This window comes from Lepisosteus oculatus, chromosome 9 (genome assembly GCF_040954835.1).
Source record: "Lepisosteus oculatus isolate fLepOcu1 chromosome 9, fLepOcu1.hap2, whole genome shotgun sequence".
Lineage (NCBI taxonomy): Eukaryota > Metazoa > Chordata > Actinopteri > Semionotiformes > Lepisosteidae > Lepisosteus > Lepisosteus oculatus.
The window spans coordinates 13,801,432-13,826,433 of record NC_090704.1 but is presented as its reverse complement, the minus strand read 5'-3'; the positions used below and the strand labels follow the sequence as shown (position 1 = coordinate 13,826,433).

Here is a 25,002-nt window from a genome sequence, read left to right as displayed (position 1 = left end):
TATAGTTTGAGATCTAATAAAAAAGTGTTTTAACTTACTATGGGGGCATGAATTAATATCAAAGCAGAAACGTCCAAAGCCCAAAGGACATTGATGGCCACAGATTATAGTGCAAGGCAAGCCTTACTGGGCTATATGTCAGGGGAAGAAATTGCACCAAATAAGATTGAGCACCAATTCAGTATTATCTCTATCTTTCAAATCTTTAATTTTCAGGCTTCTCTGCCTGCTTTTAGCCCATTAAGACTCCAGATTCTGACATTTCACAATAATGGTTAGTAAGGTACATTTTTGCAGCAACGTATTGTATGTTTGTGTCTTTTTTAATGTGTGTCATGCGGTTTTCTGCTTTATATATTTCATGGCACATTAATTTTGCTGATATTTAGGGACTTTATTGCCAAGAATGTTTTGCTTGTAAAAATGTTTTATAGTATTCTTTCTGCTCCAAAAAAACAATTGCTTCCAAATGCTGTCTCTTCTACACTACCTTATATTTTGTCAATCTGTGCTCTTTCTAGTATAGTCAATACAGTATGTATAAGATATGATCACTTTATTGGCCATATACAATTTCTTGAATTAGGAATTTGTCTTTTCGCATACCCTAACTTGCTCTCCATGAGACACACAGACAGGGAGAGAAGCTTGGGGTTAGATCACAGGATCAGCCATACAGTAGATACAGTGCTCCTGGAGCAGTTGGGGTTAAGGGCCTTGCTCAGGGGCCCAACTGAGTAGGATTCCTCTGCCGGCCACAGGATATGAACCGACAACCGTCTAGCCACAGACACAGATCCTTAGACAGAGCCACCGCACCGCTCCCTATAGCATAATTTCTGTAAAACCTACTTTATTTCTGCATGTTCAGGCACTCCTTATTCCAAGAGATCTACTAATTGTTGAGACATAATGCGGTGTGTGTTACTATACTAGTTTTCCACAAATGCTCAAAAATCAAAATTCACAGAACAACATTTTATCTAGATGAAATCAGAATTTTGGTCCAGTGAGAAGCTTCTTTCTTTATCCCGATGAAATTCTGCTATTGAGTATTGGGCTTGTCATAGGCATATCGGTTTAAGAGTTACTTTAATCTAATGTTCGTAATGAAGTTTGTTCACCTTAAAACTCTACCTGAAATTCAATGTATGTTTACAGTTTACAGTATTACAGTCTGAGCTGTGAATATAGTGCATGCTTAATTTAATTTTCTCTTTGCTCTCTAGACAGCCTCTGGAAAAGGTGCTTTTGTTTGCTTACTTCATTGCAACTTTACAACATAGTAAGTGTGTCTGTCTCATGCATTTTAAATATCCAACTTCCTTGCATGTCAAATATGCAGTGCTCTGAGAATTTCTTTTTGTATATGTCCTGCTTTCTAAAACAGCGTTTCTTTGGGGTTATTCCCCTGTTAAATACCACCAATTATTAGTGCAACAGTTTGCACTGTAGTACTGATACAGCTGTGTATGTCAGGGGTCCAGCACTGTGAGACAGCAATCCTAACCAGTGTGCTAGCCACCAAAAAGTGGCTGTGGATGTTTTCCAAATAATGTGGTGGACCTGCATTGATGATGATAATGATTATAATAATAATAATAATAATAATAATAATAATAATAATAAAGTTGTTGATGATGATGAGCTGTCTTTCTGTTTCGAAGTATTTCTCATGTTGCTTTGTCAAATTGTAAAGCTCATTTTGCTCTAAGTAATAAAAAAGTAAAGTATATCTGAAGCCAAAAAAAGGTAAGTACAACAAAACAAATTGTTTATTGCTATAAGGAGGTATGACATTTTGTAGTCACCACTTATAGTTATGTCAGTGAGTATGAAGCTAATGTATAGCTAAAATGTTCCACAGAGAAGGATTTCTGGTGCTTTTCAACAACTCCCATGTTTCTTGAGATGGAATTAATTTGAAACAAAAATGGACTTTAGCTGTGGACACAAAATTGTAAATCTGTAGGAAAGTTTCTCTTTGAATGTCTGTTCATGGAGGATGATTCACTCTCAGTAGGAGGATGTGTGGGTCAAATCCCTGAAGAAAAAATTTAATAATCCACCTACAGTATATAATGTCCTGTTTTATTGCATTTATTGACACAGGAGAGTAAAGAGTATGTTCCAACATGCTCTTCTCCTGTACATGAAGCTTTTTAGATGTCTATCCAGTTTCTTTATAAACTATATTCATATCACATACACGACTGGGTGTAAGTCCAGTACATACAGTAGATATATTGAGTCACTAAGCATAATCCTGCTATGACAAATCAAGTAAACTGGTAACATTGTATTAAACATTATAGGTAATTTGTAACATTTGCTTCAGGTTTATTTTCACATTGATGAACTTTGGTCAATGCAAAAACTACAGTGTCTACGCTCATAGAATTAATAATTTATTAATGTTATATGTGCATAAGATATTTTGCTGCTGGCCTCACAACTAGGTGATACTTAGTGTTGTGGCTCTTCAGCAAAAATGTCTCACTTCTTCTGCCTTGGTAAAAAGTAAAAAGTATTTTTTTTACATACTGCTCCTGACAATGCATTCATAGTGTTTAGCCTTGAAATTTATAATGTGACTAAGTCTTTCTTGTAAGTGCCAAGGGATGCTGCAAATGGATGACTATTCAGTTTGAATTGAATAATAAATAAAAATACGTTAACGATTGCAGGAGAGGTTCCTTGTGTTGTCACGAACCCAGCTCATTTATTGCTTGGACATTTTTTTCTCTTGAGTGAATAAAGGCTTGTCACTTGTGTTCTCCACTTTCTGTGGATTTGACATGCTCTGTGTGCAGTAACTAAAGACATTGTAAGAAACAATTAAAGTCTGGATGTGATGTTGAAACTCTGTTTGGGTTTCAGATGTTGTAGCTCCGATTTCTACAGATGGACCATTTAGTTCATTTCAGGGCTGGCCTTCAGAGTTTGCTTTGTGCTGCAGTCTGCCTAACAATGAGCAAGGACACATGGGTTTCACTGAAGAATGGTCGGATAGTGAACAGAGTTTGAACTCAAGCATTGGAGGGCTGGCAGAATTAGACTACGAAAATGCAACCCAGTGCTGCATGTGGCCTGACAAAAATCGTACAAGATCTCAGAGTGAAGACAAGGAAGCTGAAGGTAAGACAACTAAATTAATTTCCTTACAGGCCCAGGATATCATTACAGACCTGGAAGTCCAACAAAAAATAATTTTTGGACCTCATCTGGAAATTCTCAGATTCTAATGAATATACCGTAAAACAAATACTCCTGGATATGTGGTTAACAAGTGTATGCCTCACTCTGTTTTCCACAAGTGTATAGTTATTCGTTGTATACTGAGACACAACCTCAAAACAGCACAGCTCTTTAAAGGAACATTTGTATTTTACAACATTTACATTCTTCTTTGAGTTAATTATTTTTAAACATTGTTTGTCGAATAATGCAGTCCATGGAACTGACTCAGAGTATTGACATTTTGGTATTGTTAGCAAAATTATTAGAGGACATTAGAAAAGTACTAGAAGAACTTAATGCCCATTAACCAGTGAGTGCTGGTTTACTATGAGGGAGAATTTCGGGGACAAGGCAACAACCTCTTTTGACCTTCCAATGAGAGAAAAATCTGAGCTTCATAACAAGGGCAAAGGTCACTCTGGCAATGTATGAGAAAAATGATCTCTTGCAGTGAGCTGTTCTGATCTCTTACCTTAGCTTTGAGGTTCTTTTCTCACATCCTGTTTGCAGTCAAAACAGACATGTTCATTAAATAACAGGTTATCTGAACTTGAAGCACAGTTAAAATGTAACACAAGTAATTTGTTTTTCTTTTGCCTTCTCTGAGCTGTTAATTTGTAAATGAAAATGGCAATGGCATGTTCCTAATAAGCCCCTTACAGAAAATGCTGGTAATTTAATTTAGCCTTGGACTGTGTTGAAGCTAACATGTTAATTGAATTTCTTTCAGTTTTCTGTTTGAACATCCTGTGCTGGGTTGATGGAAACCTGGAACATTTAATTTGTAATCTGAAGCCACACACAAAATATCCAGACAGGAGCAGGTTCCTTACAATTAGGCTGCGGTATTCATTGTAAGTATTGGGTTTCTGTCTGGCTCTTCATTTTCTGGGTAATATTTCTTTTTAATATGTTCACTTTACCTTTCATGAAAATTATATGCATTGTTAGTGTTTTTTTACATTTTGTTATGAAAGGGTTTTTGTTTTATTCATATATATATTTGAAAGAACAGTGTAGAAATATGTAGGTTCTTTGTCTGCTGTATGGCATTCCTGCGTTCTTGCAGTCCTGTACCATTAAATAAGACTCACATAGATCTGTTGCTTAAAATTCAGAATGGAATACCTATGGGAAAAGCTCTGATGCATCCATTAGGAATGGTTATGAAATAGAAAATGTCCTGTTTTTATTACAGATTGCTGTATATTAAGTGTTTTCTTTCAGATTGCTTTTCAGTATTATTATCTTTTAGCTGTGTTTTGCCAATGTAAAACCCAAGACCTTTTGGGCATGCATAAGAAACAAAATACTGCCATTATATACCGTACAGATTTTTAGAATGGCGATTGGTTTAGCTGTCTTTCAGATTTGTATGCCAAACAGCAGAACTTTTACTTTCTCCCCAAGACAAGTTTAAGATATTTTTCAGAAGCTTTTTTATGCTGGAAAAGATAGTGATTTCCACAGAAATTCAGAAGCAAGTAGACTCAATGACTATTTGAGAAATACAGTAATAGCAATCCTGATGATATAAGCCATACTTTTAATGTACTGTATAAATAATGTTCATGTTATTCATGAAGTTAATCACATCATTAGTATGCTGTACTTAGTGCTTTATCACAGCTGGTGCTGTGTTTGGCCTGTTTTTTTCATGTCAGAACCCTCACTTCAATGTGTAATTGTCCTGTCCTATAAAAAGCAAAGTCGTTTGAAGCCCTGCATCTCTCAGTTAATACGTGAGGTTTATCAAAAACCACCTGCAGTCTTTACTGATCTGTGCAGCTGTAAGTTAGTCCATAGAGGACTCTACTGAAGTCTGACTTTGTCTAAGACTGATAGATACCTGGGGTTTATTTTAAAAAAAATGTAACATCTCTGATTGTAAAAAGCGCTGGAAGTAATTTCCACTAACAAGATCCATCTACTGCTTTTGAAGCTCTGATAAATCACACAGGCTCCATGTTTGAAGTGGTAAAGATTGTTAACGTAGACACATAGTGGTATTTTATTTGTTTTAAAATGTAGCATTGCCATGTTGAGTATTTATTTCGGGCTTTTTCATGTTTTCTTTCCTGTATTGCTGACGAGAAGAATTGAAAATGATTTACTATTTGCCTACTAAAACAGTTGATCTTGATATCCTTATATTTTAAAAATCCAAATATTCTGTATATATTTTAGGTCAGATTTTCACACAAGTGTTTCTTCTAAACAAAAAGAAGAGATTGTTTATGCTGCTGAAAGTAGCTGTGAAGGAGAGGACACCTTACGATGTGCTATACCTCTAAAAAGCCTGAATAGCACCTATACCTTGAGAGTTACAATCTCAGATGGCAAAAGAGCTATGGAATCACCAGCGATGCACATTGTCCCTGGAAATGTGGGTAAGTTATCATCATTTTGTTTAGAAAGACACAGTGTGTTTCTTTAATTATGCCTTAATTGGAATGTTATTTTGTGTTTGTTACATGTTATTCTTTAAAACACATTAATGTTAGATATGTACACAATATTAACAATAACTATTGGAATAAGAAAAACAGGTGGATAAATATTCAATATTTTACTTTGTTGACACACTCCAGTGTTGTTGATTGTCAAGCAAACCATCAGAAACTGCCACACTGCTTCAAGGCTTAGTTTTGGCCATGTGACACATAAGAGCATGGAAACCAAAGCTTTACAGTAGTTACCAAAGTTACTACTCCCTTTGACTGAAGGCAGCCTAACTTAAGAATTCACCCAGTGCTGTAAGTAAGACTCTGAGAGTCTGATATTGTTGATAATAGAAGAGGTTGTGGAAGAAACTTGATGTCTCCAGAACTGGTGTCAAACTCCTGAGCATGAATTCTTTGTGTGACAGGTGACGATCATGTAGATATTTCGAGAAGACTGATCCTAGAAGTACAGGAGTCAGTGTTTTTTCCAGAACACTAAGATGCTCCTTAGCTCAAAATGGTCTCAGTAAGTGTGTAGCTACTTGCAAGCCACTGTGGGTGGCAGGAAACGATAAAACAAGGTTTGCCTGCCAAGCAATTATGTTGTAGCATGTTAGTGTGCTGCTGTATTAGGTAACATTTAATTTTTACCCAAAAGTTATTAATTCATGATGTGTGATTTGAATTGTATGTCCACGTTTTCCTTACCTTTCTTCTCCAGAACTACACCATTCATTTGCTACCAAATTGTGCTGTGTTAGCAGTTAAATTAGAATGGTTGATATATGGCAATTTACTATACAGTATGTAAAGTGTATCTGGTAAATCGCCACACGGGTCGCAAGTCATTCAGCAGCACAGACTACATTTACCAGCAGGACTAAAACGGCTGGTAATAGAAGACCTGAGATGCTCTTTTACCGCAGTTCATCCCTGACAATATCCCCAATCCAGTCATGAACACACACTAAAACACATTTACTTCCTTAGTATATTCTTCTGGTCTTCTTACTGAAAAATGGCGCCTCAGCATTTGTTTGTAATACCCCCCAACAAACACCATGCCAAGCAAGAAATGTAATGGATTTGTACAAACTTGCACCTCCCACTCCTCAAATTCTCATAGTTGCCCCAAGAATCCCAGCTGGCAACTTCCAGATTACCCAGCTAAACACAGTTTTTGATGTTCATAATTACCTCCAGGTTAATCATGATTGTGTTGAAATAGAACACTTATTTCTGAGAGTTTATTTTGCCAACATTAGCCTTGTAAAAATGAAGCTTTGTTCTGAGGAGTTGATTTACAAGGGTGGACCCAGAGAAATGTGCATTAGATAACCCAAAAATTATTCACGAGGATATAAAACGAAAGCACATTAAAAAAAAACGTTAAGTGGTTTGAAGAAAGTTCACGTGGTGTACATCTCTTTATTGTGCCAGTGTTACAGACTGTATCCAGATTTCTAAAGAAATTAATAGCACATGTTCACTGCTGTTACTGTAAAGGGGCTTAGTGCATGATAGAGATTAGTGTTGTGGACCCCTGACTGCTGGTTCATACAGTAGGTTCAATTCTATGTGCAGGTAAGCTGCTGCTCTACTCTTGAGTAAGGAATTTTGCTGGGTAGTAGGTTAAAAAAAATGTGATTTTACTTTCATTCATGTCTGAGCCTGATGCGCTCAAGTAATTGTGTTGCACAAACACTTACTCACCTCGTTAGTTGAGAGTGTTGATTGGACATGGGTGATGATGTGATTTAGCATTTCAATCCTGGTAAAAATGACTAGAGAAAAACACAGAAAGGAACCTGTACCCACTGCTAATCAAGGGGACTAGGGCTTTGTGCCAGTTTTAGCAACAGTGGAGCCATGTCTTCTTTAGCAATGAAGCAATGTTTTCTCATAGACTTTCCTGATGTTGGTTAGTGTGTTTCATATATATAGAATGATGCCCTAATTGTTGTGTTCAACAGACAAATGAATGGGGACATCTAAGTGTCAGATAGTGTGGACACAATCTATGGAACTGCACGTGTAGTTATTGATGTTAATCTCACTGCATGGCTCTACATTGATCAGTTTTTGGGATCTCATTACCATTCCAGTGGGTGCATCCTGACTGCACAACGTTTCAACTGGATAACATGTGGTCAGGTCACTAGTAAAACAATTGAGATAGAAACTCACACAATTGCATCTGCAACCTGGCATTAAGTAAAGCATCACTGAAGTCCAGCTTGTACAGCCTGTTGATATGAAATGTTAATCAGCATAATGAATTTTACTGTACCGTATCTGTTTAAGAATGTCAGTGCTCCTGTTGCAGAAGTTTTTTTTTGTCCTTTTCCTGATAATAACTTTGAATTTACTGCAGGTATTTGTAGTTATCTGCATATATATAACAGCTGGCATTTATTAATGTGCAGCTGAGCGCAGTCCAATTATTTTTCATACTTAAACCTAACATTCTAACAGAATTTCTAGTTGTATGTTTTCTCCTAAAATATTTAGGATTTTAATGTCATGTAGAGTGTGTTCACATCATGTGGCTTTCATTAGCATTTCTGAATCTTTCTGTCAAGAACATTGTTTTACATTCCTGAGATTGAAGGTCTTAAATTGGGCACACACCAGCTGAAAAATGGCATGTCTTAGGTCTCAGAGCACTCACTGCCTATTTAGTTATTAAATGTAAAGTTATGCTTGACTTGAATAAGCTTTAATTTTCTATGGATTGCACTGTCAATTATACATTTACAAATCCAGGACCCATGACTGGAACAAGACAAACTGAGCACATTAAAAATGGTAAAACGTTTGGTGTTGTTTTTGTACCCTAACTACATGTAGGAGTTAGTTGGAAAAAAAAAGGGATTTATATTTTCTTTCTTAGAAAAACACTGTACATCATCATTGAATGCATATCACACCTCATAACACACATCACACGTATACAGTGCCTTGCAAAAGTATTCGGCCCCCTTGAACTTTTCAACCTTTTGCCACATTTCAGGCTTCAAACATAAAGATATAAATTTTTTATTTTATGTGAAGAATCACCAACAAGTGGGACACAATTGTGAAGTGGAACGAAATCTATTGGATTTTTGAAACTTTTTTAACTAATAAAAAAATGAAAAGTGGGGCGTGCAAAATTATTCGGCCCCCTTGCGTTAATACTTTGTAGAGCCACCATTTGCTGCGATTACAGCTGCAAGTAGCTTGGGGTATGTCTCTATCAGTTTTGCACATCGAGAGACTGAAATTCTTGCCCATTCTTCCTTGCAAAACAGCTCGAGCTCAGTGAGGTTGGATGGAGAGCGTTTGTGAACAGCAGTTTTCAGCTCTTTCCACAGATTCTCGATTGGATTCAGGTCTGGACTTTGACTTGGCCATTCAAACACATGGATACGTTTATTTGTGAACCATTCCTTTGTAGATTTTGCTGTATGTTTGGGATCATTGTCTTGTTGGAAGATAAATCTCCGTCCCAGTTTCAGGTCTTTTGCAGACTCCAACAGGTTTTCATCCAGAATGGTCCTGTATTTGGCTGCATCCATCTTCCCCTCAATTTTAACCATCTTCCCTGTCCCTGCTGAAGAAAAGCAGGCCCAAACCATGATGCTGCCACCACCATGTTTGACAGTGGGGATGGTGTGTTGAGGGTGATGAGCTGTGTTGCTTTTACGCCAAACATATCGTTTTGCATTGTGGCCAAAAAGTTCGATTTTGGTTTCATCTGACCAGAGCACCTTCTTCCACATGTTTGGGGTGTCTCCCAGGTGGCTTGTGGCAAACTTTAGACGAGACTTTTTATGGATATCTTTGAGAAATGGTTTTCTTCTTGCCACTCTTCCATAAAGGCCAGATTTGTGCAGTGTAAGACTGATTGTTGTCCTATGGACAGACTCTCCCACCTCAGCTGTAGTTCTCTGCAGTTCATCCAGAGTGATCATGGGCCTCTTGGCTGCATCTCTGATCAGTCTTCTCCTTGTCTGAGCTGAAAGTTTAGAGGGACGGCCAGGTCTTGGTAGATTTGCAGTGGTCTGATACTCCTTCCATTTCAAGATGATCGCTTGCACAGTGCTCCTTGGGATGTTTGAAGCTTGGGAAATCTTTTTGTATCCAAATCCGGCTTTAAACTTCTCCACAACAGTATTACGGACCTGCCTGGTGTGTTCCTTGGTCTTCATGATGCTCTCTGCGCTTTCAACAGAACTTTGAGACTATCACAGAGCAGGTGCATTTATACAGAGACTTGATTACACACAGGTGGATTCTATTTATCACCATCAGTCATTTAGGACAACATTGGATCATTCAGAGATCCTCGCTGAACTTCTGGAGTGAGTTTGCTGCACTGAAAGTAAAGGGGCCGAATAATTTTGCACGCCCCACTTTTCATTTTTTTATTAGTTAAAAAAGTTTCAAAAATCCAATAGATTTCGTTCCACTTCACAATTGTGTCCCACTTGTTGGTGATTCTTCACATAAAATAAAAAATTTATATCTTTATGTTTGAAGCCTGAAATGTGGCAAAAGGTTGAAAAGTTCAAGGGGGCCGAATACTTTCGCAAGGCACTGTATTTGCAGAGTTCTTGTGTAAATATAATTTATGAATGTTTCAGTTTTCTTTCCTTATTCTTAAAATAAAATCATGTCATGGTCTCTAACTTTAATACAGTATGCAGATCTGAATTCATTTTAGCTCACTTAAAATGTGGCTTTGTATATAATGTAAATAGTGAAGCATATCCTGCAGTTTTCTGTGTTGAAGTAACCTTGAGTGAAAGTGATATCTAAATGTGCTCATTTTAGATGCATTAGAAGTACCTTCACACACGATCAGATGTTTGCTTAAGTTTCAAATGTCAGTGAATCACAGATGTTCGGAAAAAAGTATTGAAAACACTGTCTTGATCTACTGTGTATTTGTCACTTTGACAAAGCAGCTCATTTGTCTTCTTTTACAATGAGACTCAGAATACATTATAGATGTATCATTAGACAAAATATTATTTACATGAGTTGATCAGTCTGAATAGCTGTTTTGGAGTGTTTTCTGAAATAATTGAAAAACCACTTTTCTGACCACTTGGTTCTGTTTTGGTTTGGAAGCACTGCGGCATTAGTTATTACTTTTGACTCCAGAAATGAAGTCTCACAGGACTTCTTGTGTTGAATCATCCAGACATTGATATTACTGATTCTGGTATTAACATTTCATACTTTGCTGGATAAAGACGGCAATTGGCATGTTTAAACATAAACATGAGTATGAAATCATTTTGTTCCAGTCTTCAATGATAAAATCAGTCCTGCAATGCAGTTCTTCAGCCCAACCATGGAAATAACTGGCCAGATATACTTTAGATTTCAGAAATATGAAGGACTGGTGCAGATCAAGTAATTCAATGCTCGAGTTTCTAAAAGCCAACAATGACTTTGGCAGTTACATTACATACCTTTGTCCTTTGGATTCACTATTTCAAGAATTCAAATTATATGTCCACTTTTTCTTTACCCTTCTTCTACAGCTTTAAAATTTGCCTTGGAATGTCAATACAAGTCGTTTTAAAGTTTATTTACAAAAGACGAGTAGCTGTCTCTTTAAAGCAATGACAGGGATGGTTCTGATTTTTCTGTAACTTCACAGTTTTTTTTTAATAGCAAAGTTATAAACAAGAAGGGACCATATGGCCTACCTAGCACTTGGTTATTAGTAGGTCCTGTTATTGATCAAAGGATCTTTTCCAGCCATTTACTGAATGAAGACAGTGTATTGGCTTCAACAACATAACTGGGCAGCTTTTCCCCAGGCTTGTGTGGAATGCCTGTAGTCAATTTAGTTTTGTACAATTTTTCCATCTTCTCATGTGATTGATTTCTATTGTTTTATTTAGTGTTTATCTTGTGCTAATTAAAAAAAAATCCTGACATTCTTAAATTAGCTTAATCTAAGTGTTTGTGGTAAGGGACTTCTTATCAGGGTCTCCCTGATTCAAGCCCAGACTCTCTAAGTCATGCTGTAATTACTGGACAAGCAAATTAACCGTCTCTGTGCTTAGGATGGAATTTAGAACTGAGGTCTTAATTTAAATTACTGTATGGACACATCTGTTAGCCCACAGTTTATCATATAGCCTTCGTAGCATTTGTCAGATAAAAATGTCTGCAAAATCACGGGTGGTATTTTATTCTCTAAGAGAAAAAAAATAATTTTACACAATCCATTCTGCAGTGAAGCCAGACCCGCCTCTCAAATTAGAGTATCACATGACCCTTGAAGGGGAGCTGTGGTTGAACTGGACAGAACCTCAGCCAGCTCCCCACAAACTGAAGTACGAAGTCAGATACTCTGCAGATACGGCTGAGGACAGCTGGTTGGTAAGAATCCAGATTTCCACAATGCACAAGCAATGCTGTCTTTAGGTGAACTGCAAGAAATCATATAGTTATGCTAAATGATTTCAGAAACTTTAATTAATTAATTTCATTTGCCCTGATGTGTATTTTGAGTGAAATATTAATGTCTGCTTTTTAGAGTAGGTATGAGTGTTTTCTGTAGTAAGACTGCATGTTGTAACATGAAATTAAATTGGGAATTCAAAAAGTCTGTTGGTAGTCCAAAAGTCATTTTCTTCTAAAAGTTAAAATATAACAAATGTTCCAGTGTTGTAATTGAATACCTTAAATTGTATTTAAACTAGCTGTACATTTTCTTTGGTTTGAGGCATTTGGTTCACTACACATAACGTTTCAGTAGTTTCTGAAAATACTGAGAACTATGCCTGTTATTTTTCTTAAACAGTATACAGAAGGTTTGATGGCATCCCATGTGCTACTTAATAACCTGAGACCTGGTGTGAATTACAGTGCTCAGGTTCGCTGTAGGAATGGCAATAAATCTGGTCTCTGGAGTAATTGGAGTATCCCTCTCTTTATTTATTTGAATGGTGAGTACACAAAAATTAAACATAATCTAACTGTACCCTTTTCTTGATTACGGAGCTTAAAACATGCTTGATTTGTTTTGTTTTTTCTTAATTTATAATAAGTGAATTACATTTATAAAACTTTTACTTAATTATACATATAAAAAATCAGTTACATATTCCTTTTAAAACATAACTCTTCACTGTTTCTCCCTTTTTCACTTTGAGCCTTAGCTTTTTATTCTGCACTGCTGTTAATATTCCTTTCTAAAAATAATATTTAGAATAATACTAATTTTGGTTTTAATGACCAATGTGCACTCAATTTCATCAGTACAGAAATGGTACAAAAAACACAGTAGTAAAAGTGGGTTGATGTTTCATAATAACATGCTTTACTATTTTTAGAGCACAGACAACAGTCTGTTGACATTAAATACAATTTACTACATTGATTGACCTACAATATACCGTATATAATTCAATACCATCTTGAATTGTAAATAGTAAAGTACATTTATATCATGTCATATTAGAGGAGAACTGTTAAATGACCTTTTGTGTCATTACAAAAGCCTTTGTTTTTTTGAAGAGGCCTCAGTCTGTGCTCCAGGATTGCACCCGTCCTGGTTGACCCACTCAGGAGTGTATTTTCCTGTAGCTCTTGCAGCTGTCCTTTTTCAAGAAATGTTTGCTGTGAACCTTGTTTTTCTCACCATCTTTAATTTCATTCTTAATGACTAATGCGCACAGTGTGGGATCTCATGGGGACTGGTGTCCCAAAAGGCAAATGGGAAGTAGAAAACTGCACAGAGTCACAGTGCAGAAAGGAATTGCTTTCATTAATAGGTGGAGGTCTTATCTCAAAAGAGGAGATTAAACTCCTGCTGACTGGGCCAATAATGATAACTGCTCAAAACAAACAATGACAGAGATATGGTTGGTGAAATATGTTTTAGCTCACCCATGCATTGCTGCTGTGTTCCTTCCTTAGAGAGCCTTTTTATTTTTTATTACTCTAGGCTTAAGCAATGAAAAACATCTTCTGTCCTCTACTCATGTAATACCTGTAATAAAATCTCTGGGCTGTTTCTCAGAGGCATAGGCATAAGCTTGGAAACCTCCAGTCTTTCTTCGACAGCACTGCAATTCACAAGAATAATTTTTAATAGATTGTTTTTTCCAAAAATGACATTCTCAGTTTACGAGTAAGACACACCATAATGGTATTTTGTGTGCATTACTTAAGAGCCTTTAGTTACTGTCAAATAGAGGATTGGGAATTTTTATAAAATGAATGAAACCCTGTGGGTTTCCTTATTTTTGTCATTTGTTATAGTCACTAACTGAGAAGCTTTGGAAAACCTGATGTTACAGTAAAACAAGTGGAACCTCAATACATTAATAACATACTTCAAATATCCGAGAAACAAAGAATAGCCATTTCTCGTCAGGTGTGCAAATGTGCAATCGAAAATGATATGCATCATTTACCATATGCCTGAACCAAAACCTATGAAAATGACAATTGTTTTCTGTTCAGGCTCATTAAGCCCCAAATGTCTAATGCATTGTTCTTGTGACTCATTTTATTGCAGAAGTGACATACCTTCCTGCAAAAATACTGGCAAGTACTGGATCAAATGTAACAATTCACTGTGTATTTAACAACCGGAGCACTAATGCAACAAATGTTGTGTGGTGGCTCAATACCCATGAAAAAGTTCCCGTAAGTCAATATTCTACCATTAATGATCACGTGAACAGTGTCACTCTGGTTAATGTGAAACCACATAAACGCAAAGGGGGGATTGACTATGATGTGCTACAATGCTGTCAACAAAATGGAGAAAATTCAGTCTGCAACTACCGCTACGCGGCAATTTATGCAAAAGGTGAGGCAGTCGTATTGCTGAACGGTTATTGTTTGCCTGATGACAGGTGTACTCATACAGTAGGCCTGCAATTTATTCATTTCTGTTTTTGTACTTATTAGATATCAATGTTACTATCTCCTGTGAAACTAATGAGCATCTGACCAACATGACTTGCAAATGGAATCCAAATTGGGTTTTGGGAAGTGATGTGAAGTTCCTTTATCGGTAAGCAAATGGATTTTGTTTAAGGGCAGTTGCGGTGTGGGTTATTAGAAAGGTCTTGGCAGTTTAAAATTCACGGTCTTTTACCATAGAAAGGAAAAAGATCTGGAAAGTAATGAGGGACAATTCCCATATGTATTCTGAATTAAACCTGTGTGTGACCGTTAAAATGAATATGTAGTAATTATTCAGCTAATTATTATTTCTATTCTTCAAAACTACTCAGATGTGTGTGTGTGTGTCTTGTTGGCTGGCTCACCTACTTGCTGTAAGTGCATACACTTGGGGGGTAGCATATGTCATCAGATGAATGTACCTAGGACTCTTCAAGCAGAGGCAAACAGTTGGGTGAAGGCAGCTGGGACTGCGTAGGTTGTATGATGCAGGAATCCCCATGATTTACGAGAGTAACACATTTGGGGTGTGCATTTAGAAAAATTTGGTTTGGTTCTCTACATTCTGTACCAGTGGAAAGAAAACACTGTCCCCATCGATTCCGTGTTGATATTCAATTCAATTCTCAATTCAAAATAATAATTAATATGAATAATTCCTTATACTTTTATAGCGTTTTTCTGGACACTCCACTCAAAGCGCTTTACAGGTAATGGGGACTCTCCTCCATCACCATCAATGTGTTGCACTCACCTGGATGATGCGATCACAGCCATGGTGCGCCAAAACCCTCACCATACATCAGCTATTAGTGGGGAAGAGAACAGAGTAATGACTGGTTAAGGCCATTGGGAAATTTTGCCATGATGCCGGGGTAACACCCCTACTCTTTTCGAGAAAAGATGGTCCTGGGATTTTTAATAACCACAGAGTGTCGGGACCTCGGTTTTACTTCTCATCTGAGGGATGGCGCCTTTTAACAGTATAGTGTCCCTATCACAATACTGGGGCATTAGGACCTACACAGGCCATGGGGTGAGTGTCCCCTACAGACCTCTCTAATATCTCTTTCAACAGCAACCTTAGTTTTCCCCAGGAGGTCTCTCATCCAGGTACTGTCCAGGCTCACACTTGCCGAGCTTCAGTGGGTTACCAGTTGTGAGTTGCAGGGTGATATGGCTCTTGGTTATGGGTTGCTTGTTAAAATCATTTATTCATCCCCAGTTTAAGATGGCCTCCTGACCATAGAAGTTGCACTATGGGCTTCTTAACCAAACACAATATCTGAATCTCAAGTTATATTTTTTCATGTGCTGTATAGCTTTTCAGTGCCTGCATGTGATTTAAGAGGTTGCTTATAGGTGGTCTGAATTCAAGATTCCTGTGCTTCCCAAAGGAAAGGCCTTTCCTGTGGTGCTCTGGAAGAGGATGTGCGTGTCTCCCGCGTGGAGGAGTGCCCTGTCATGGGATGGGGATCCCACAAGTGCACCTTCCAACCATTGTACCTGTCTTTCTGTTACGTGATGTGGCTGGAGATTCACCATGAGCTTGGCCCTGTGAAATCACGCCCCACCTATGTCACCCCAATGGATGTTGGTGAGCAAGGAAGCTGTAAATAAAGCAGTGGCTGTAATTTTGTGGACACATTTTGTTATCCATTTTATATTCTCCCACTATTCCGACTTGCATCCTATTTTTTGTTGCTCTTTCAAAGGTTATGCCAGCTTGTTTTGCATTATGGTAAATGAGGGTGCACATTAAAGTAAGAATAACATTAGTAAAGAGTAGGAAGTAATGTCTTGCTTGATTAATAAATTACCTACATTAAAAGATCATCAAACTGATGAGCAATAGTAGTACAAATTCTGTCTGCTTTGTTTTTTGCTAGTAAAGCCACATCCTCCCCTCAACCTTGAGGCTGAGATCACAGTTCCAGAGGGACATCTGAGTATCAGCTGGCAAAGGACGGAATTGCCAGTTTATGATCTTCAGTTTGAGATCCGCTATGCTGTAGATGGGCCGAATAAGCAGTGGAAGGTGTGCTTTTAGGATTTACCCATGGGTAATAAACTGTGACGTGAAGGTCATTGTATTAGTTCATTTGAACTGGATCTTCAGTGTTGTGCTCTTTACCAAGATTGCTCAGATTTAACAAACTGTTTTCTGCCCCCAACAAGTTCAGTATTCTTGTCGGTTCTGGCATCAAGATGTTAGTCCAATTATACAGCAGTACTGCAATTCTATCATGCAAGAGGCATAGTAATTCTGGTTCTGCTACACAACCTAGAATTGCCTCATAGCCTTGTTTTGTCTCCTTTTGAAACAGAAACAGAATTATTTTTCTCAGCAGGGGAGGCCATTTTTTTGTGTAAATTAATATTGGATAACACGAGGTGGCCTTTTTTAACAAGCCATCAATTTAAGCTTTCAGAATTTTATTTTGATTTGTCAAAAACAGTACTGCACCGCCGCAGGCACTTGGGTACTTGCATTCTGTGATTAGAAGGTAGATGTGCACATGGTTTCTCATCCTTCAAAGCAGCTCAAATTCATTCTTACAGGCATCTGCATTGTCTGTGTTGTTTGCAGCTTCTCAGAACAGTATATAATGAGACAGTTGTGACTCAGGTGGCCGATCCATGTGTTGTATACACGGTTCAGATTCGCTGCAAAAGGTTCAATGGACCTGGACACTGGAGCACATGGAGCAGCCCTGTGTACACTGTTGTTCATGATATTCAAGGTAAATTTAATAAAGGTGCTTTTTAAAGTTAGTATTAGTATAATATGGGAAGTATCTTGATGGATATGAACCCAGACTCCTTGGAAAAATATATTGACTCCTGTAATCTCCTAAATCACTAAGAGGTATTATTGAAACCCTTACAAAAAGTAAGTTTCTTGCATTATAGATTATAGACAAACTACCATGTTCAGAAATTATTTCTGAATAACCTAAATACACTTACATTTAGATATGTTACTATATTTGAATTTAGTTTGCATCATTTACCTTAAAAATAACCCAGACTTTGAATATATCTATACAGTAGTGTTCATTTGGCATAATAAATTGAGATTTTTGTTTTTATTCAAAATTGAGAGTTTAAGCATTGTTGGTAGGGCTATTTTGCTGTGGTCTACTAAGAAGGTTTAATAATAATATTTACTATTTAGTGATCTGGATTTTGTTTGATCTGATTCAGCTCCTGAACAGGGACCTGACTTTTGGAGAATGATTCGTGAGGATCCAGCAATGAAGCAAACTAATGTTACTCTTCTAATTAAGGTAAGAAACTTTTAAGAATGCTGGCTATTTAAGACACTTTGGAAGTTTAATGCACTGCACCATATCCAATTTACATGGCACCAAATTTCTAATGGCTTTTAATTTGTATTTTCCCCTACGTTCAGCCACTGAGAAAGGAAGACCTCTTTTGTTCTGTGGATGGGTTAATTGTTCAGCATCAAACATCAAGTGATGTGCTACGGTATGAGTATCTGAATATCACCACAACATACAGTTTTCCCTGGATTGAAGATGTTCACAGTGTGTCAGTCCTGGCCTTCAACTCAGTTGGCTCTTCTGTGATGAACTATAATTTAACATTCACAAGGCACACAAGAAAAGGTAAATAACAGGAGTGAGACATAGTTCATTTGCTATTTTATTCAGTTTTACCGTGTCAGTTCATGTTATTTAGCTTTGGAATCCATATGGTTCATATAAGTGAGTGGTTGAGATAATTTATTAATTTAACAAGGCATTTTTTTTAAGAAAAAAAAAAGAACTGCACTTCGTGTTATCAACATAAATTTATTGAACTGAGTAAGTTTTAGGTCAGTATTTTCATTTTACCCGGAGATTACCCATAATGTAATGGGAAAGGAAGATAAAATTGTTAGTGTCTTTGGTCTGCTGTCTCTTTCTAAAGCTAAAATTGAAGACAACTTGCGTATCTAGCAAAAAAAAAGTTCCATTTTATATCTTCCATTAGTACCATTAATGGCTAATGGGTCTAATGGAAGCACGTTATTGTTTGTAAATAGCACTAATCTATACATTGTACTAAAAATGATTCTAGCACTCAACCTTAATTGGAGATATAGATGTCCTTCAAAATATTAAATTGGGCACAGAGCAGGTTTTTATATTTGTGGGTCTTCTACTATTAATGACGATTCCTTTTAACACATTTAATAATAGCTTACATTATTAACTTTCCTTTCTACCCACAGTACAGACTGTTCAGTCGTTCAGCTGTGCAATGGTAAACAGCAGTTGTGTGGCACTTTCGTGGAACCTGCTTCCAAACCGCTCTCTTCCCGAGTCTTTCATTATCGAGTGGAAACTTCAAAACAGGGAGAAACAGCTACAAAACACAGATGAAGTCGTTAAGTGGGTTCGAGCACCTCCAAAGATACACACCTTTTATTTATATGGTACGTTTCCTGGATTCTATTTATGCAGAGGTCGTGTGTCCAAATTGAATTAAATTTTAAAACCAACACCAACAGAGCATCTTCATTCAGTTTCATTTGAACATATAACTGTAGTTTTCTGTTACGTCATTGGTGTTTGTATTGCAGATGCATCTTGTTCATAGATTTCCACTGACATGTTTCAGATAAATATGCATTTCGTGAACATTCTGAGCATCAATAAAAATCAATATATAAATCAATTATAGTAGCAACAAATTCAGAAATGTATTATATATTTATTATACAAAATATGTCAGTCTTTGTGGCACACAACCTGATATAGCTGAATGGACATGATGTTCAATGTGCTGACTAACATTTCTAATCAATAGTAGGTCTGCTGTGAAGGTCACAGGCTAGTATTGTGTGTGTGGTTACTGCTGGGATGTCTGTGATGCATGATTTTCACCAGTTTGTAGATTGTCGTTTGTGGGACTCTGTTGCATTGTTCTTGTGCAGTTTGGATAAGCATGTGCCTCTTCACTGATCTCTGAACATATTATCCCTGCTCATTGCAGAGGTGTTTAGGCATAACTGTATCACTGCCACATTCTCAGCTTGCAAGAATGCTGCTGTGATACAAGAGAGGGATCACTTTATTGGCCATATATAATTTCTTGCATTAGGAATTTGTCTTTTTGCATACTCCAGCTTGCTCTCCATGAGACACACAGACAGGGAGAGAGAAGCTTGGGGTCAGAGCGCAGGGTCAGCCATTTATACGGCGCCCCTGGAGCAGCTGGGGTTAAGGGCCTTGCTCAGGGGCACAATGGAGTAGGATTGGATTTGAACTGGTAACCTTCCAGTCACAGGCGCAGATCCTTAGCCACAGTGCCACCACTCCTACAGTACATGTAGCATGGGGCTTAAATACTGTCACATCCAGATGAGCATCGGTGAGATCCCAAGACTTGCTCAGTGTAGTGTTGCAGTCAGGTTGTCATCAGTCACTAAAAGTGGAGTTCTGTGTGACTAGAGACTCCTGCCAAGACCACCACACTGGCGATGGGTCTGTTGTGCACAGTTAGTGTATCTGCGCTGGGTGTCACAGTGGCGGATGTCCATCGAGGTGATCTGCTAAAAATCTTGATTCGTAACTAAAGAGGACAGGGCCTCCCACTAATAAGGTGATTCAGAGCTTATGTAATACTTATGAACACTTGTGTACTGTATCACTCTCAATCAAGAGTGATTGATAAATAAAAATGACACTGTAAGAAAAATCAGTTTCTAAAATCGATATACTTTGTCCAAAATCATACATGCAAAGCGATGTGCTCTGTATGCATAATGTATTTGGTCTTAGTTAAAACTTGTTGTACACCTATATTATGTAATGCTTAGCAGTGGTGGAAAATGGTAAACGTCTGAAACCAGCTTCCTAGACGTACACAGATCTTTCCCTAATGTTTAGATTTTACCCGAAGAAGGTTCATGTGCCCCCTCTAGTGGCAACTAATGCAGTGAAGGCAGATCATAAAAATAGTGGCAGTAAACATGAAGTGTGCTCGGCACTTTTTGGTTTTTACATTTCTTCCATGGGTCACTTAGTTTGTGCTATTTGTTTTACCTTTTCCAGACACTTTCTTCCTTTCTGAGGAATACCTGTTTATTTTGTATCCAATATTTCTGGAAGGAGAAGGGGAACCCATCTATAGTAGAGGCAAGGCTTGTTTACTTTAATTTTGAATTGCTTCCTGAAGTCTGAATCCATTTTGTTTACGTTATTCGTGTTTTCTGGTGTTATTTTTCTTTTTTGCAGAGGACAAGAGGAAACCCAAAGGAGAGCAGGCTGCTTACATTCTTCTTCTCCTTATTGCATTTCTGTCTGTTGTGCTGTTTGTGACACTTGCAGTCTCTCAGCATCAGTACGTAGAGGTTTTGTAGAGTTTGAATTTATTAAGAAAAAAATGGCCTCCTCGTGGTTGTAAACTAAATGTTCTTATGTAAACAACATGTAGCTAGACGTGTCTGATTACAGTAAACAAGGTACAACCAATTGAGCAATAGTGTTGCTTGATAGCAAAAGCTCTCAGCAGCAGCAGTGAGAGAGATCACAGTTGCTGTCTAAACAGCAGAGGCTTGAGGAAATGTCAAGAGGGGGTGAGGGATGGTGCAGTTCTGATTTGAAGAGGTAGTTCCTTCCATGGCAAGGAGTCAGGGAGGAAAATAAACAAGCCCTGAAGGTGAAGAAATAGAGGTAACTTATGTTAATCAAGCTCTGAACATCCTACTAGGGTCATTAAAATAGCTACAAAGGTAAATGGTAAATCCATTTTGGATCATGCTCTCTAGCTTCACTGGTAATCTGTAAAAAAAAAGTGTGAAGTGTAAAATAGATGTGTATGGAGCCTCTTGCTTCTTATGTAGTCTTTACAGCAGATAGACGTCTGTACCTGCCTTATGGTAGAAGTGTAATAACTTTCTTGTGTCAGGTGAAGGATGAAACATTGTCTTGTTTTTGCACTGATTATTGGCATTTTAACTGGTAGAAGAATATGGAGCAGGGTGTCCTTTAAAGGTCGGCTGATCTATTGATCGGTTTGCTCTTGTAGACAACATGGTAGAGTTAGTGCTCAGATAATTTCAAATCATGTTCTCGATTTCCTGTCAGATGTAAAGCTGCTTTTATTCTTAATCCATACTAACTTATTTGTTTTTCTGAACATAATATTATTTAAATTTCCTAGAATGAAGAAGCTGGTTTGGAAAGATGTTCCTAATCCTAATAACTGCTCCTGGGCACAAGGAGTTGATTTTAAAAGGGTGAGTTGCTCTAGTATATTATGTGTATTTGTTGCATAATATTGTATTGTGTAATATATTACTTATTATAACCACACTTTGCACTGTACTTGTGCTTGTAATAAGCTGTAGGATGCACCACTGATTTGTGCCATACTGAGCAGAACCGATACTTGTATTATAAATCAATTAAAATGTACACATTTAAAGTGCTGCTGTAAATCTCACAAGGTCAGGGTCTCTAAAAGCCCTTTTCCCTTTGTTCCATTTATACAAAAGAGAAACAGCATATTGCTTAAATTTGTGTACTAAGGCATCATATAGAAAGCATGTATGAAGTGAACTGGATTGGCTTAAAATATATATATAAAGATTGTGCTTTACTTTGCAATTTTAGGCAGAAACCATCGAGAATCTCTTTAAACACCCAAAGAGAGTAACATCATGTCCTCTTCTCTTGGAATCTGAAACCATTTCTGAGGCTGTGATTCTAGAGAAGATGAAACTGGGTTCACAGGAACAAACTACCTCAGATGCATCCCTGGGCAAAAAACAGGAACTGGACGAGGACTCTACCCATTCTGCTTGCCAGTACAATGAGGAATCCTTAGTCCAAGAAAGGTCTATGCACTCCACTACCCCAGAGAGATCAGCACAGTCCATAATACAGTATGCAACAGTGTTACTTCCTGATGTGCCCATCCATCTCTACAAACAACAGAAAAGTATCAGCAGTTCTTCTGATGAGGGCAATTTTTCTGCAAACAACTCTGACATTTCAGGATCCTTTCCCAACAATCTGTGGGATGTTGAAAATCAATCTTGTAAGAATTCAGCACAAGAAAATCCTAGAAATATCTGCTCCTTTAATTCTACAGAAGAGCTTTCAGAAACGTCTGATCAGGATGACTATGTTCTTGATGAAATGTGCACAGGAAATGATCTATACTACGTTGGTGTGGCTTCTAATGATGAGGAAAATGGGGAAGAGGAGAAAGAAAGTTTCCTAATGGAAAATTCTCATGTGCCTTCTCAGGACAGAGATGAGATTATGCAAGAATCAAATCCTTTATTAGGCTGCCATTCTTTTCTGAATGTAAAAGTGAACAAGAAAGATGTGCCTGCAAAGAATATCCCTTTGTACATGCCTCAGTTCCAAACATCGTCCAATAAAATTCTGAAAGCCAAAGCTCAATAGATTTCCTCAAGCATCAGACATTCATGGACTCAACAAAGATGAAAATACTTCAATTATTCCTTCACGAGAGGATACAAAACATGTCTGTGTTTTAAGTTACATCAAAATGTGGGTGCCAATGAGTTGAAGGGGCTGTGAAGAACATGTCAACTGTTGGGATTTCTTGAGTCTCTGGGATACTTGACACATAGTTAAAGGTTTTCCTCACATCTTGTGTTAGTGCCGTCAGAAAAAAAACATGTAGCTGAAGTATATGTAAACTGTCGGAAATGTGGTTTTCAGAGATGCTCTGAAAAGCCAGTGCAGAAATGCTTCAGCAAGAATGCATTGTGATGCTTTGATGACAGTTTTTTTAATAGGTTATTTGCTGGCCAGTCTCTGTACTTGGCGGAACTTCAAATGATGATGTTTCAAAAGCATGTGAATGTTTCTGAATCCAACACAACAAGCAGTTACTAAGTTATGTTAAAATAAGCATGCTATTACTGTGGGGGAACTGTGATGCAGACTGCAATCAAATCGCTGCTTATTAATTCATCATTTGTTTAGACAATCTAAGATGGGTGAATATATATTATTCTGTTATTTGTTGTAGTCTTTCAGAAATACTATTTGAAACTGTGCCATCTATTTTAGTTTTATTTTAAAGATAACAGCATATGAATGTGAAATCTTATCAAAAGAACATGGATTCGGCAACTGAGACCTTGCACAATGACTGTATTCACAATGAGTGAATACATGGTTAACTGTATAGAAAAATGCCTCATATATTTTTGTGGTTAAAATAAAATATTTATTGCCACTGCTGTTGCCTGTTTTATACAGAAAATCGTTCATGAAAGCATAAGACAAGAGGTCGTAAGGTTGATAAACATATTAAACTGCTGCTTATGGGGGAGGTGTGGTGGGTCTGTGGCTAAGGATCTGCACCTGTGGCTGAAAGGTTATGGGTTCGTATCCAGTGCCCGGCAGAGGAATCCTACTCCGTTGGGCCCCTGAGCCCAGCTGCTCCAGGGGTGCCGTATCAATGGCCGACCCTGTGCTCTGACCCCAAGCTTCTCTCTCTGTCTGTGTGTCTCATGGAGAGCAAGTTGGGGTATGTGAAAAGACAATTTCCTAATACAAGAAATTGTATATGGCCAGTAAAGTGATCTTATCTTATCTTATTCCTGGTAAGGGTTATATAGGGTGCAGGGCAGAACTACACCCTGACCAGGATACCAGTCCTTCAAACGGGACACACGAGACTTGCCAGCATGTCTTTGTTGGGTAGAAGGAAACCAGAGCACCTGGAGAACACTTGCACAACAATGGGCAGAACATTAAAATTCTAAATAGAAGGTGGTCCAGTGAGGTGACACAAGCACACTGCTGAGCCTCCCTTTCTTTAAGCATTTATTTATTGGGTAACACTGCCCCCTGGTGGTAATGTACTTTATATGCTCTTCAGAGACATGGTGGAGGTGTTTTAACACAGTATTGTCAAAATGGCATTGTGTTAACACAGCCCAGTGACTGCACAACTACAAATGATAACTACTATTCTAAGTATTACTGTTAGAACAATGATTTCTAAATTCTGTTCAGTAATGGATAATAGTTGGTTTTGAGATTTTTTTAAAATGAATCTTAAATATAAATAAACGTATTTTTATGTCAGCGTATCTTAAATTCAGTTTGAAATTATTCTATTTTTTAATCAACAGCGTTTGGCTGATTTCCATTAAAAGCTGGGAAAATAAAAATATATATTTATACTCATTGCACCCAGCAGAGGACACTGTTTATAGCTGCTTCCAGCATTACTTTTATTAATTAGCAGTGTTGTTATTGACTTGCGAGCACTGCATAATAATTTTCCAGAGGGAACAATGATAATAAGAAAAGGTGAGCTCTTAGAAGAAACAAGAAAGATTGGCAGCAAGTCATCTGATTTTCCATTATTAGATAGGATCTGA

General features: G+C 37.5%; 1 protein-coding gene across 4 annotated transcripts in view; it reads left to right on the top strand.

Moving 5' to 3' along the window:
* The window catches only part of lepr (leptin receptor), a 45,222-nt gene extending 21,376 nt beyond the window's left edge, over positions 1–23,846 (top strand). For all 4 annotated transcript variants that reach the window (XM_069194178.1, XM_069194177.1, XM_069194180.1 and 1 more), the window contains 18 exons: positions 1,230–1,285; positions 2,881–3,138; positions 3,971–4,094; positions 5,428–5,630; positions 11,926–12,071; positions 12,496–12,640; positions 14,218–14,514; positions 14,616–14,721; positions 16,010–16,209; positions 16,502–16,650; positions 17,203–17,356; positions 17,820–17,902; positions 18,028–18,244; positions 18,853–19,056; positions 20,678–20,761; positions 20,861–20,966; positions 21,789–21,864; positions 22,241–23,846. In XM_069194178.1, the coding sequence (XP_069050279.1) occupies positions 1,230–1,285; positions 2,881–3,138; positions 3,971–4,094; positions 5,428–5,630; positions 11,926–12,071; positions 12,496–12,640; positions 14,218–14,514; positions 14,616–14,721; positions 16,010–16,209; positions 16,502–16,650; positions 17,203–17,356; positions 17,820–17,902; positions 18,028–18,244; positions 18,853–19,056; positions 20,678–20,761; positions 20,861–20,966; positions 21,789–21,864; positions 22,241–23,041 (3,409 nt within the window). In that variant the 3' untranslated portion in view covers positions 23,042–23,846. The remainder of the gene's footprint in view (positions 1–1,229; positions 1,286–2,880; positions 3,139–3,970; positions 4,095–5,427; positions 5,631–11,925; positions 12,072–12,495; positions 12,641–14,217; positions 14,515–14,615; positions 14,722–16,009; positions 16,210–16,501; positions 16,651–17,202; positions 17,357–17,819; positions 17,903–18,027; positions 18,245–18,852; positions 19,057–20,677; positions 20,762–20,860; positions 20,967–21,788; positions 21,865–22,240) is intronic.
* Positions 23,847–25,002: the final 1,156 nt, after the last annotated feature.